Genomic DNA, 14512 nt, shown 5'->3' with positions numbered 1-14512 from the left:
CTCAGATCACTTAGGCCAGAGCCCCACCAGTAGTTCCTCTGTCCCCTGCCTGTGGAAGGACAGCCACCGGGCACCATTCCACCAACGCCCTCGAATCTTTGATACATGGCCTGTGAGAATGGCAGGGGTCTCAAGGTTTTCCCTAGCTCCCTGTTCTTGGATTTCACCTGAGGGGACACAGAGCACTAAATCATCATATTACATATATTTCAAAGTACCTTCAATATGTACTTTTTTCACATCTCTAATGGCATCAACTAAATAGAAATTATACATAGTTTTCCTTGCTGAATAAGCATACATTTTTTCTTTGGTGTCTTAGCTGGACCACTGTGACTGCTCTGTTGTTTTAGTCAATCCAATTAGAGACCATTTGACATAGGGATTGAGCCCAGACCAGTGTCAAAAAGTTTTTGTTCTGTAAAGAACAAGCAATTATTATCAAGAAAACATCAGAATAGAAGTCATCAGCTTGAAAAACACAGGCAAACCCAGGAAGATTACAGTGAACCCTGCTGGTACTGATAGGGCCAATCAGGCGAAGCCCCAGGGTCTTAAGTGGGTGGCCTCAGAGCCATGGGCCTGGAGCTACACCTGCTGACACTGCACAGCTGCATTATCAGATGAGTGCCCCCGGTGGGGCCAGTGCAGTCCCCATGTATGTACTTGGGAGGATATATTCAATGTTCTCCCCCACTGTATTGGCTCTAGCGTCTAGAAGAAAGGAGGATGGTTTTGTATATCAATCGGTCTAACCAGAAACTCATTTCTTTTCCATCCCTAGGTTTTGAAACATGCATCCTTCTCTCTTCCTGGCTGCCCTCTGCCTGGGAATAGCCTCAGCTGCTCCATAAGTGGATCACAGCTTAGATGCACACTGGTCCCAGTGGAAGGAGGCACACGGGAAACTATATGACAAGGTTGGTAACATCCGAGCTGTCCAGGGAGACCCCCAGAGAACAGTCTATGCTGCGGGGAGTTCGCAGCAGAGAGTAGCTTCCTGAGGCTGCTCTTACCAAGGCAGTAAGCAGGGCCCTGGGTCTGTGCACGAGGTGGGCACATGTCCTGCTGTGTGGCTGCTGGAGCACAGCTTCCAGAAGCACCAGGCCAGCGCTGGCCATGGTTTCTTCTCCTCTCTGTCAGCACATCCACTTGATGCAGCTAAGTGCTTTTAACTAGAAATAAGGATGATGGGTTATATGTTTTTCTGCAGGATGAAGAAGGATGGAGGAGAACAGTGTGGGAGAGGAACATGGAAATGATTGAACAGCACAATCAGGAATACAGCCAAGGGGAACACAGCTTCACTCTGGCAATGAATGCCTTTGGTGACATGGTGAGTGTGGCATGGATTGCTGAACATTTTGTGCTTCCTCTAAGTATTTTTTCAAAAAAATCTCATGTTTGTCAACATTCTGTTTCCTTTTCCTTGAAGACCAATGAAGAATTCAAACAGGTGCTGAATGACTTTAAAATCCAGAAGCACAAGAAGGGAAAAGTGTTCTGAGCACCTGTCTTTGCTGAGATCTCCTCATCTGTGGACTGGAGAGAGCAAGGCTACGTCATTCCTGTGAAGGATCAGGTGTGACCATATTCAGCAGGTCACCCCCCAATAGTGAAGTAAAAAAGGAACAAGTGTCATTGCTATGACAGAGTGAGGAACAATATGTTTAAGAGAATTTTCAGATAAATGAGCTATTGCCAAATCTTTGTATTTGTTTTAGAAACTGAGTGCTTTTTAATTTGGTTTCAGGGTCCTTGTGAATCTAGGTGGGCATTTAATACAACTGATGCCTGGGAAGGACAGACATTCCACAAAACTGGCAAACTTGTGTCCTTGAGTGAGCAGAACCTGACTTCTCTTGGGCTGAAGGCAACGAGGGCTGCAGTGGTGGCCTGGTGGATAACAGCTTCCAGTATGTTAAGGACAACGGGGGCCTAGTCTCAGAGGAATCCTATCCAAACACTGAAATGTAAATAGAACTCCTTATCTTGTCATTCCAGCTCTGCTTGAGAGTTGAGGAAAAAGAGTTGGAGAAAAAAGATACCATACTTAGTATTCACATTTTCTATTGTAGACTCTGCATCTACAAACTGTCAGAACTGTCATTAAAATGTATTAGCCCAACACAGTTCTGCTAGCCGGTTACCATTTGGCTATTCCTATTTCTTTGTTATATGGAAATATCTATACCATTCTACATATGGTTCAGATTTTCTAGAATGGAATATTTCCTCTGGACTGGTAGAACAAGAGTGTGTCATTGAATAGACACCAGCTAATTCTCCACCTTCAAAACAACTGATGTTACTTCAGCTCCTGAGATGCTTTATAATGAGATTGACTTGGAAATCATTCAACTGCAAAGAGTCTTGAACTCATGCTCCCCAAGAGGTGGATGGTAGTCAACAAGTCTCTATCCCTTTCCCTTTGAAAGGATGGATCCTGCAAATACAGGCCTGAGTATCCTGCTGCCAACGTCACTGACTTCGTGAACATCCTTCAGCAGGAGGAGTCCCTTATGGTGTCAGTGGCAACTGTGGGGCCAGTCTCTATTGGTATCAATGCAAGCCTGGATACCTTCTGGTCTATAAAGAAGGTAACCATTTGTCTATGTAGAAATACAGGCAGAAAATTTAAAAAACCACCCTAACATACAGCAATATTGACTTTGGTATGTGGAAGCTAATGTAGAATTTTGGGGGTGTGGACTTAACGCAATTGTTCATTCTGTACATGTAATATTTTGTTTCCATTTGACATGACTTGAACCATATTTTCATGATTTTAAGCACTTCACAATATATCTAAATGGCTATATAAGCCAATTGGTATAGCTTAATTCATTTTAATTTCCCCGCACTTGTTAGGCTTTTAAAATTTACAAAGAGTTTACTACTATAATTGAAATGAAAAGAACTGCTTAGCTCAAGTAATTTTGGGTTCTGTGCTGTTTCCTTAACTGGTATCCTAAAAGCAGAATGACAAGTTTTCAATGAGGGATCTTTTATGCCCATTGGTAAGTTGTTTACAAAAAGATTGTGCCACTTTTTCTTTCTGCTAGTATTAGATTAGGGCCTGTATCCCTAGTCTAGCTCAGAAAAGAACTGCTTTTAAATCTTATCTGGAGTTATGTCATTTCACTGAATTTTGAGATGCTCCCCTTATCATGGTTGATAGTCTAGATTACTGTCACATGTTAACATGTCACTTGGAGATCCTACCTGGAGACTGAATTTTTCTTTTCCAGGCATTTGTTATGATCCAAACTGCAGCAGCAAACACCTGAATGTGGTGTTCTGGTGGTTGGCTATGGATTTAAAGGAGCAGAATCAGAAAACAAAAAAATTTGGATTATCAAGAACAGGTAAAAAAAAACCCCAAAAACACTTATCTTTGAAATTGAAAAGGGAATCCTTCTTGGAATCAGTGTTTGGATGCAGGTTTCCACGTTCCAACACTTGAACACACTTCTGAAATCCCAGAAGCGTTTACTCCACTTAGAGGGAACACAGATATACTCATTTGATGGTAATATTAACATACCATCTCAAGTTTGCTAGGGTCCTGGTGCAGTTTTGGTACCGTTGCATTTCTAAATTTGGAAATTTTCTTATTTCAGAACTACATCTGACCCCCAAGTGTTCCCTTTACCTGTCTCTTATTTTGCAGTCTGTGAAAGGTTTGGGGATAGATTTTTGTATAGGGTTAGAGCTCAACGATGAACAGGAATGGCCTCTCCTGATTTTTCCTGAATCTGTCCTGGCCTCTGCTGCACTGCTCAGTATCAGGTGTGATTGTTCATAAAGATAAATGTGTTTGTTCTTCTGTAATAAATAGCAAATAGCAAACCCTGTCTCCCAGCTAGGGCACAGACTGGGGCATGCAGGGCTGCATACTGATAGCCAAAGACCAGGACAACCATTGGGGAAGCACCACTAGGGTGAGTATTCCTGTCGTCTGAGATGATGGTGATGAAGAGGGCCATGATTGGGAGCAGAATGACTAGAAAATGAATTTTGTTTTAAAGCTGACCATATCTAATTGTGCAAGATAAAACTCAAATCATTGAAGATCCAACTTGTGATTCCCTTCTGTGATCGTTCACAGTGGTGAACATCACTACTTCTTTAATCACTCTAATCAATGTTGTGTGATTCACTTGCTTAATAACTGAATTTTCAGGTTTTAAAAGGTTGCATTAAAAACAGATTGCATAAAGTCTTACCTTTTAAAATAAAATTTACTTGCATATGCTGAAGTGTGATTCTGTTTTTTGTTCTGTTTTGTTTTGTTTTTTTTTAAGATTTTACTTATTTAAGAGAGAGAGAGAGCACACACAAGTGGTGGTTGGGGGGCGGGCAGAGGGAGACAGACTCCTCACTGAGCTCAGTGAGAGGGAGAGGGAGCTCAACACAGGGCTCTATCCCAGGACCCTGAGATCATAACTTGAGACAAAGACATAAGCTTAAACAGCTGAGCCACCAAGGTACCCCTGAAATTTGTACTTTAAAAGGCCTCTTCCACCTTCTTTTTCCCTTCATTGTCACATGATTGTGGGCTATGTTTACATTTTAAAAATTTGATAGGATTTATAACTTTAAGGGAACAGTGTAGAGAACTTTAAAAGAAAGAATGTGCATTTTTTATTTTTCTTTTCTACAAGTTTCAGGGTAATTGCAATTTAAAATCTACTTTTTTTCCCCTTAAGTACAGGACAATTATGTTCCAATATCCTGGAATTTTACAGTATCCAGAAGCATTTTGAGATCTATAAGAGAGGTTTGGGGACTGGTCAAGAAGGTAGGGTTTGACTTGTTTCTAGAATTGTGTCAAGGAGGCTGACCTTGCTCTGTCCTGTGGTCCCAAGTATTTTAATGCTGGCACCTCAAAGCATGTACAGAGAAAGAAATTTCCTGAGGTGAGTGAAGGAAGTCTAAGGCAAAAAAAAAAAAAAAAAGGAAGTCTAAGGCAGTATTAGGGAGAATGCTGCCTCGGTGGGTCTCTGTTTGGGTGGCAGCTTTGGGGGCCTGGCTGAGTGAGGTGGATGCCACTGTTTAGGGCTCTGGTCAGTATAAGAATGGTGGACTCTGCTTTTCTTCATAGGCAATCAATATCTTTTACAGCTAAAAGTTACCTACTTAAGATAATATTCTCCAGTTAGTTTTTCCCAGAAAAATTGCTTATAAAGAAGACAGATCACATTTTCAAAATTCAGAAGTTCAGGCCAGAATGTCCCAAGTCATTTGTTTGCTGAGCTACCATCTATATAGAGTCTGGTCACTCACATTTTCTTTTAGGTGGACTAATTGTATTTGAAAGTCTCATTTATGTGTCCTAATAGGAGGACCTTGTTTTTACCCCAAGCTTTAGGATTCTCTTTGTCTCTTAATGGGATTACCAAATCCTGGACTTCATGTGGTTACTAATGCAGCCCAAACAATCCATTCAGTATGTTCACCATACTAAGAGAGCTTTAAAGACAGGTATGGGAGCAGAGTTAAAGAATTTCCAGATCAAGTATGTCAAGTCTGTTCTAAATTGGAAGAGGAACGCAAGCTTTTTTACAAATGAGACCCTTTCTCACCAAATTCTGGAGACGTTTTTAGAGACACCATTTATCTTGTAGTGGAAAGGCAGTTGTGTGGTTGCCTGCTTGGCTGTCCCTGGAAGTCCTCATGAACTCCAAGGAGAAAGAGCTCGGGATTCCATGGTGCCAAGTGGCATTTAGTCAACAGGATGCTGGGGGAAAAAAAGAAAAACCAAGATGCTAGGACCTGTCTTTGCTGAAATCTTGGAGTAGTTTCTTCTTTCATTTGTTTTTTAAGTGAAGTTCTCAAAAGTACAGTTTCCTGTACCTCTCCTTCATAGGTCATATTTTGCCATGAGGCACAAACCCATCTAATGTCTTGAGGGCAAAAGCCACAGGATGTAAATTGTAAGGTTGATAAAGTCAAAATTGTCTACGTGCTCCCAGTCTTGGAGATGTTTCATAGTGGCTCCCATTCTAAGCTTAAAAAGTGCCTCTTCTAGAACCCATGAAAGATGATATTTATCTTAAAACTCCTATACAAAAAAATACCATAAATCTCTTTGAAGGAGAGATTTCAAATGAGAAAAAAAAAGTCATCAGCCCATGAATGACCAACAGTAGGTGAACAGGTTGACCACACAAGGACCTCTTGCCTTGTAATCCTACCACAGGATGAGACCCCAAATAGAAAACCATGAAAGGGCATGATGATTACACAAGTCAGGGAAGAAACACAAATGTCCAGCCAGCAAGTGGGAGAATGCTAGTAAGAAAGAAATGCAAATTAAAATGCAACGTGAGATTGGCAAAGATTTAAAAGACATGGGAAAATAAGCACTATCATGAATTGTTAATTTCTGGAAACATAAATTTGCATTTCCTTGATAGGTAGTGATGGTGAACATCTTTTCATGTGCTATTGGCCATCTCTATAACTTTTTTGGGGAAGTGTCTGTTCAAATCCTTTCTTCATTTCACAGTTGGGTTGCTTTTGTTGTTGATGAGTCATAGGAGTTATTTGCATATTCTGGGCGTTGATCCTTGTCCTATAATGATTTGTGGATATTTCCCCCATTCTGTGGGTTGCTTTTGTACTCTGGCAATAGTGTTCTCTGATGCACAAAAGGTTCAATGGTTGATGGAATCAATTGATCAACATTTTCTTTTGTTGGCTGTGATTTTGGTGTCATATCAAAAAAAACCATCACCAAATCCCAAATCAATCAAGGCTTTGTCTTATGTTTTCTAAGAGTTTTAGAGTTTTAGCTGTTTTGTGTAGGTCCTCCATCCACTTGGAGTGAATCAGTTGTGTGGTGTAAGGTTAAGCCCCTTGTCCATTGTTTTTAATTGGGTTATTTTATTTGTATTATAGAATTGTAAATTCATGTATTTTTATACATTTATATATGCTAGTCTCCTGCTTCAGTTGGGGATTTTTCGTGGGGGCAGAGATTGTCTTCCCGATTTTGGCATCCTCAGGGCCCAGCATGGTGCTAGGCATGGATAAGATGCTGAAAAATTATTGAGCTGAGTTTACACAAGATTTTTGAACAGTACTACTCATGTTGTTACCTAAGAGAGCATATGGGAGATTTTTGCATTCCATCTAATATTTGGGGCTTGGAATCACCTACAGTGCCTGCTTTTATTGCATTTTGGTCTCTTTTATTGGGTGAATTTCTCTTTCTGGTCCCATCCAAGCCTAATTGTTATTGGTTTCTCCTTCTTTCCTTAGAAGGTTCTGATAGTCATTTTCCTTTGCTTTGCAAACCTCCTAAACCAGGATGTGTGGGTCAGGGAGTATCTAATTCAGGTGAGGCCAAGCCCAAGTGTACAGAGGTGGCAGTTCCCAGTACAACCTGGAGGACACCTTATCTGATGGATAGCCACTCCTGTATCCACATGTACCACAGAAACTGGTTTTTTAAATTTGGATGTTTATGAGAAATTTACCAACTTTTAAGTGTTGGAAACTAAATTTTCTTTAAAAAGCAACTGGATTTCTAAATCTCAGGAGAACAGTAGCTTATGTTTTTGATTTTACTGGTATTTATACACTCTGATCAATTACTCATTCTAACTTGGGTTTCATTCTTGAAAACCTATTACATTTCTTTCATCAAACAAAGTATTTATTGTGAAGCTTCTCTTAGCTTGACATTCATTACTTATGCTATGCTGAGTTAATCCCAAACTTTGTCCAAATACAAAACCCTCAATGCTTGCCCTGGGTGATTTCTGTCTTCCTTTGTGCTGTTAGAGAATTATTAGATTAGACAAAGGAATCTCAGATGGGTTACTGAATGGGAAAAAAAAACTTGCCCGAAGGAGCACTTTAATCACATTCATACCCTCTATGCTGGATACTGAGGAAAATTATGACCTTTGACTTATTTCTTTTTAAACAAATATTCTTTCCATTACGGGACAAATAAAATGTTTACAGTACGTTGATATATTGCTTTGAATGATTTCTAAAGCTGTTCACAAGTTTCCCAGTGGACACACACCACTTACAGTAAGTGCAATGGTTGCTATTGTTCAGAAAGTTCTGGAGCTCAGGAATCAGGGGGGCCATGAACATAATAAGCCAAGAAGGAACTTCAAGGAGCTGCTGAGCAATGGTTGTTGGTATTGTAGGGCAGGGAAATTTTTCCTTTTTTTCTTTCTAGCTACTTTGGTCAGTCTAATAGTTAAGTAGCTATGAGACAGACTAAGAGGAGAAAAAAATTAATTTAGTATATGCAGGAAACTCAAAGAAGTGACGAAAGCAGACAGCTTTTATACCCTTTAGACAAAGAAGCAATAAATTTGTGAAGAATGGACAAGACAAAGAAGTTTGGGCTTCGGGTAGTAAATTAGTAAAGAAATAGCAAGGTCTATTTATACAGTTTGGCCCTGAATTCTCTATCTCTGGCATTAAAGAAGTTTTTCTTCCTCCCGGTACAGGACGGGTACTGTTCACATGGGAGATTTATTTCTGCTTTCTGAGGGACAGAGGAGGGTCAGAGTGTCCCTCTTGTACTGACTGTTTCTCAAGTAACTTGAATTTAAAATAATCAGTATGTCAAAGTGGCATATTCTGGAGTTGCTTATTCTGCTCCCCTTCGTATATCCTCCCCTCTCCCTCCTCCTCCTTCTCCTCCTCTTCCTTCCTCTCCTTTGTTTTTCTCTTCTTCCTCCTTCTCCTTCTTTAAGTTTCTTACAGGATACCATCTCTTACTTTAAGTGGTCTCTCATTAGATGAGTTTATTCACTGGTCAAGGTGGAGGCTCTTGTGAATGAAATGCGCAATTACATAATGTTTTCAATTCCTAAACTAGTGGGTGGAGGATAAAATGCCCTGAATGAATGATAATTGGCAACAGTAGTGATGAGTAACAAAAGGCAAAGCCTTGATGGAATGAGCACTGGGTGTTAGTTATTCTATATGTTGGCAAATTGAACACCAATAAAAAATAAAAAATGAATGAATGAATGAATGAATGAATGAATAAATAAATAAATAGGCAAAGCCTCCCCCTGCCCAATCACTCCCAGAAGAGCAGCGGGGAACTCCTCACAGTTCTGGAAGCCAGAGGCGATTCTGTGCTGGGTGTGAAGGGCTCAAAATAAAAACCCACAAGTGAAAAGAACAACTTCGATCTGTCTTCTCTCATGAACAGCAGCCAATAGGGTCAGAGTTCCAAGTGTATCAGCCAGGAAATCGGTAGCTACAGACTTACGGGCAAAAAATCCAGAGATCAGTTAAAAATTTGTCTTGTTTGGCTTAAAATTTGAACCTCATGTCTTTTTTTTAAATTTATTTATTTATTCCTGATAGACATAGAGAGAGAGAGAGAAAGAAGGAGAGATATAGGCAGAGGGAGAAGCAGGCTCTATGCCAGGAGCCAACGTAGGACTCATCCAGGAACTCCAAGATCCCGCCCTGGGCCAAAGGCAGGCGCCAAACCGCTGAGCCACTCAGGAATCCCCTGAACCAAGTGTTTTATCCTGTGGTAATTCATTTCTTTTCCCATGAAACAGATGCATATATATAATATATATTATACACACACACATATATATTATATATATATTTAAATGTGTATTTATATATAGTTCAATGGCTGACAGTTACTTTTTGTCTGATTTTGGATAAATTTTGAACTGGAAATCTCATGGCTATTAAATTTTAAAATTTTGGATCGAGCCTTTTTGGAGCAGTAACTTGGATGACCAATAACTATTTGAAAGGGGAATAGTAAAAATTAATACTTACTTTTCTCAACCCCTACACTTTGCTTTAAAGCTAGGATTGATATACTATGAAAACATTAAAAAATAACAATAATAGTGTGACTTCCTTTGGTGTGTCTTGAAGTTGTTTTGGGTAACCTAAGCACGATTTTTGAGAATAAGTAAATTGAATAAATGTAAAATTTTAAAAAAGGTTTAGGTAAACTTGTGAAAATGTTACCCAAAGTATTTTTGATAACCTGAAACCTTGGAGTTCTGCTATGTTAAGTGATAAGTGAGGATAATTTGGTCATTTCCAAATAAGATAAAGTAACAAATATTAAGTATTGAACACAGCACAGGTTTATTAACTTTTGGTTCCTTATTCCAGAGAAATTAAAGATAAATTTGGATTGGCTAGCAAACATGTTTTGTGCTTTATTGAAAGATTCTACTATGAGGAAGCACAAATTTCTGGAAACTATGAAATATATTCATAAATGTATTGTCTACAAAGTGCTGCTGATACAATTCACAAGAGTTTGTACTTAGTTTTCATGAGAAATTAAAACCTCTAAGAATTAGGAACTCTAAGTAATATATATGGTTAAAGCTACTGAAATAATAAGATAGACAACTCCATATGAAGGAAAGTAAGATGTATGTTTATGGTAAGAAAGTATGGGAAATTAAAATACAATTTTGTTGAGAGAAAAGAAAATAATTTTGTCCTAAAGTATTTATTTATTTATTTTATCCTATTTCTTTATTTAAAATAATAATAATAATAATTATTATTATTATTATTATTATTATTTAATCTCTATACCCAACATGGGCTCAAACTCACAACCCTGAGAGTAAGAGTCACACACTCCACTGATTGAACCACCAGGCGCCCTGAGAAGTTGGTATTTAAAGAGGGAAGAAAAAATAAATAAATAAAGAGGGAAGAAGGACAAAATCTAAATGGAAAAACAAGAAAGTTATAGAAGGCTTATTAAAAAGGAACCATGAAAGGAATTTTATTGTGTGGTCAGTGACTAAAATTAAAATAAATTCATTTTATTTTTTATTTTTTTTAAAGATTTTATTTATTTATTCATGAGAGACAGAGAGAGAGAGAGAGAGAGAGAGAGAGAGAGAGAAGCAGAGGGAGAAGCAGGCTCCATGCCAGGAGCCCAATGTGAGACTCGATCCCGGGTCTCCAGGATCACGCCCTGGGCTGAAGGCAGGTGCTTAACTGCTGAACTACCCAGGGATCCCCAAATAAATTCATTTTAAAATGAGTTTTAATGTCAGAAGTACACTTGTACAAACCTATAATTTGGTTTTTCTTTCTAGTAAAAAGGACAAAAAGTTTTCTTAGATTATTGGTTTGCTTTTTATCAGAAATAGTGAACAAAGTTTTTCTTCCCCTTCAATGTAACCTGCCTTGAAAAACAAAGTATCAGTGTTTTGATTTTATCACATCTTTAATTATTCAAGAAAACTGAGTCTTGTTAATATAAAAAGAACTAAGTTTTGTTCACAATCATATAATCTGTATTTGTCTTTAAAATCCTTTATTGTTAAAAAAAATCTTTTATTGTCACTTGGATCTATTTAAGATAAGTATTGTTTCATAATGATCTGTGATCCATTTAATGAATGTTCAAATCTTTTCATATTTTTTGACATACTTCCCAAAATCAAATTCTAAAATCAATTCTTTTGACCACAATCTACCTGAAATTTTCCAGAGGGCCCTGGAGTATTAATAGATTTTGTGGGAAATTAAATCGATTAGGTTTATTATTTTAAATTTCTTGGGAAGCATTGTCAAATAAGTGATACTAAGCCTCTTAGATTATATTTGTGTAAATATATGTCATTAAAATAAGTGTTCTAAGAATTGTATAAAATTCCTTGAAATCGGAAATGTCCTGGTATGTTGTTATCTTGGCATATTGTGTGTTGAAGAAATTTCCAAATTTTCTTGTCAATTGCATTGTCACAAACTCTCACCAAATCTTTAACCATGGCCGTTTTTAAGCCTTCTATCATTTCCAAACAGTTATATTTCTACTAAGATACTTTCATAAAACCTTTCTGCTAATGTGCTTCATCTTCAGAGAAGTTCGTGAAAAGGATTTTTGATAAATACAGGTTTCTGATAACCTGAAGATCATAAAACTGAACTGGGCAAGAATTTCTAGAACTGGTGGAAAAACTGGATTCAAGTAGAACTGAATTCATATAATGGGACTGAATGAACTGAGTAGGCTGATTACACTTTTTATGACATTTGTGTTTGAAACATTGCTGATTTTTAATGTTTTGTTTTTCCACATTTAAAAAAATTTCTTCTCTTAAGCTGTGACTTACAATTGGACAAAATATACGTTCATACTTTTATGAACAAATTGAAACATTTATCTTTTTCTCCCTACCTGATCCCTCCAGAATTCAAAAATTCTCAGTGAGTATTCTTAGATTTCATGACAATATATTCATTTGCATAAGTTCAATAAGAATCTTTTCTCCTTGTAACAGAACAAAATGAAAAACACTGATTATGTTATCAAAGCTTTGATTGGATGTCATATTTGAGACAGACATGTATAGGGTGAAATATGACCCCAAAGTTTCAAGGAATTAAGACTGATGGCATGGAGCCAATAAAGCCTCTTAACAAAAATTAAAAACAAAAAGCAAACCCCAACAAGCTTGATAACCTTTCCAAGTGAGTAAAGAAGTTTACTTCCTGGCAGGTGGGGGAAACTCAGGATATTTGCGGGACCTCAAGAAGACAAGAATTTACCCAAATCTTTTTAAAAATTTTTTTATTGTACTTTATTGTTTTGCATATTTTTTTGGAATTCGATTTGCAACATATAGCATAACACCCAGTGCTCATGCTGCCAAGTGCCCCCCTCAGGGCCTGTCACCCAGTCACCTCATCCCTCCATCCACCTCCCTTTCCACCACCCCTTGTTTGTTTCCCAGAGTTAGGAGTCTTTCATGTTCTGTCTCCCTCACTGATATTTCCCACTCATTTTTTCTCCTTTCCCCTTTATTCCCTTTCACTATTTTTTATATTCCCCAAATGAATGAAACCATATAATGTTTGTCCTTCTCTGATTGACTTACTTCACTCAGCATAATACCCTCCAGTTCCATCCACGTCGAAGCAAATGGTGGGTATTTGTCGTTTCTAATGGCTGAGTAATATTCCATTGTATACATAAACCACATCTTCTTTATCCATTCATCTTTCGTTGGACACTGAGGCTCCTTCCACAGTTTGGCTATGGTGGACATTGCTGCTAGAAACATCGGGGGGCAGGTGTCCTGTCGTTTCACGGCATCTGTTAGAATTTACCCAAATCTATAGACATTGCAAGCAAAATCTGATGGCAAGTGTGTATTTATTTATTTATTTATTTATTTTTGAGAAAACTATTTTTATTGTCATCACCTCCCAGTGTATATGTGCTGGATTATGTACCAAATGGCCAGATCTTCTAAAGAACAACTACATAACATTTCTTTCATGTTTCAAGAGATGAAAATAACTGTACAAGGTTAAGTACAAAAGTACACAAGAGAGCGGACACAAAATATCCATGTATGAGATTTTATCCCACCTGCAGCTTTTATATATTTGAAAAGTAGAATTCATGAACTAAAAAATACTGTCCTTCTATAGTCCTGTCAAGTTTAATGGAAATGTGTTTAACCTGATCACAACACTAACACCAGTATCACTGATTTGATATTTACAAAAAATCATATTTTTGAATAAGTTAAAGTCAATGCAACACCCATGCAAGCTAGAATGCTAGTTGTTTGGTGAACAAGGATCTGACATCAGAACCAGAAGTCCATAAAGTCCCAAACATTAAGTCTGATCTTTTTCAAACTGCATCCATTCCTCGCATTGATGATGTGAAACCCAACCCCATTCCTCTTTGTGTGTGGGTTTGTGATCTCTGATGACAAGTATTTAGCGTGACTTCTATCTTTGAGAGGCTGTTAAAAGTTCAATCTAGAGATTCCTTATAAAAAGTTGCAGCAAAGCACATTTACTATTCTTGTTGCTCCCATGTAAATATTCAGATCAACTTTTTAAAAACAAAACTTAATTTGCAAACAAATTAGTCTTCATTTGGCTATTTTTGGTAAAATGAGGGTGATTGCAGAGAGGAAAAAATATGTCTTAATAACATGGCTTTATAGATATTAGATTCTAATACAGTTCATTATAAACTGAACTAGATCCTGATTTCTTTTAGTTTCTGCCAAAGCCCAGCTACACCTCTCCAAACAAATTTTTTCAATTTTTTCCCATGTATATATTTTTAAAGATTTAATTTATTTATTTGAGAAAGAGAGAGACTGTAAAAGTGGGAGGGGCAGAGGAAAAGGAAGAGAGAATCCCAAGCAGACTCCATGATGAGCATGGAGTGGATGTGGGGCTCTATCCCAGGACCCCAAGAGCATGACCTGAGCCAAAACCAAGACTCAGATGTTTAACTGACTGGACCACCCAGATTCCCCCTATTTTTTCCCCACGTTTTTGAATTGAAATCATTTGATACTTTGAACTGCCTTTTTTCCCCTCTTCAAGCCCCAGAAACTGAATATAAACCACTTGATGTAAACTTCAGAGAAATCACTGACAACTCATTCACAGACCATCTTCGTACCTGTTGCTCTGGGGGCCACTTGAAGAGATTTCCAGAGACTGGAACGAACCATAAACCAGGAAACCTGCC

The 14512-nt window shown here is 37.9% G+C and overlaps 1 protein-coding gene across 1 annotated transcript in view; it reads left to right on the top strand.

Annotated features, from left to right (window-relative positions):
• Positions 1-794: 794 nt before the first annotated feature.
• Positions 795-14512, top strand: part of CTSL (cathepsin L) — a 47274-nt gene continuing 33556 nt past the window's right edge. Inside the window, 11 exon segments of the mRNA XM_055310154.1 lie at positions 795-920; positions 1214-1336; positions 1436-1582; positions 1754-1850; positions 1853-1973; positions 2102-2105; positions 2439-2583; positions 2586-2600; positions 3252-3290; positions 3293-3368; positions 3866-3944. Of these exon segments, the coding sequence (XP_055166129.1) occupies positions 795-920; positions 1214-1336; positions 1436-1582; positions 1754-1850; positions 1853-1973; positions 2102-2105; positions 2439-2583; positions 2586-2600; positions 3252-3290; positions 3293-3368; positions 3866-3944 (972 nt within the window).

Source organism: Nyctereutes procyonoides, unplaced genomic scaffold, assembly GCF_905146905.1.
Source record: "Nyctereutes procyonoides isolate TBG_1078 unplaced genomic scaffold, NYPRO_anot_genome, whole genome shotgun sequence".
NCBI lineage: Eukaryota > Metazoa > Chordata > Mammalia > Carnivora > Canidae > Nyctereutes > Nyctereutes procyonoides.
This window is presented reverse-complemented; position numbering and strand designations above follow the sequence as displayed.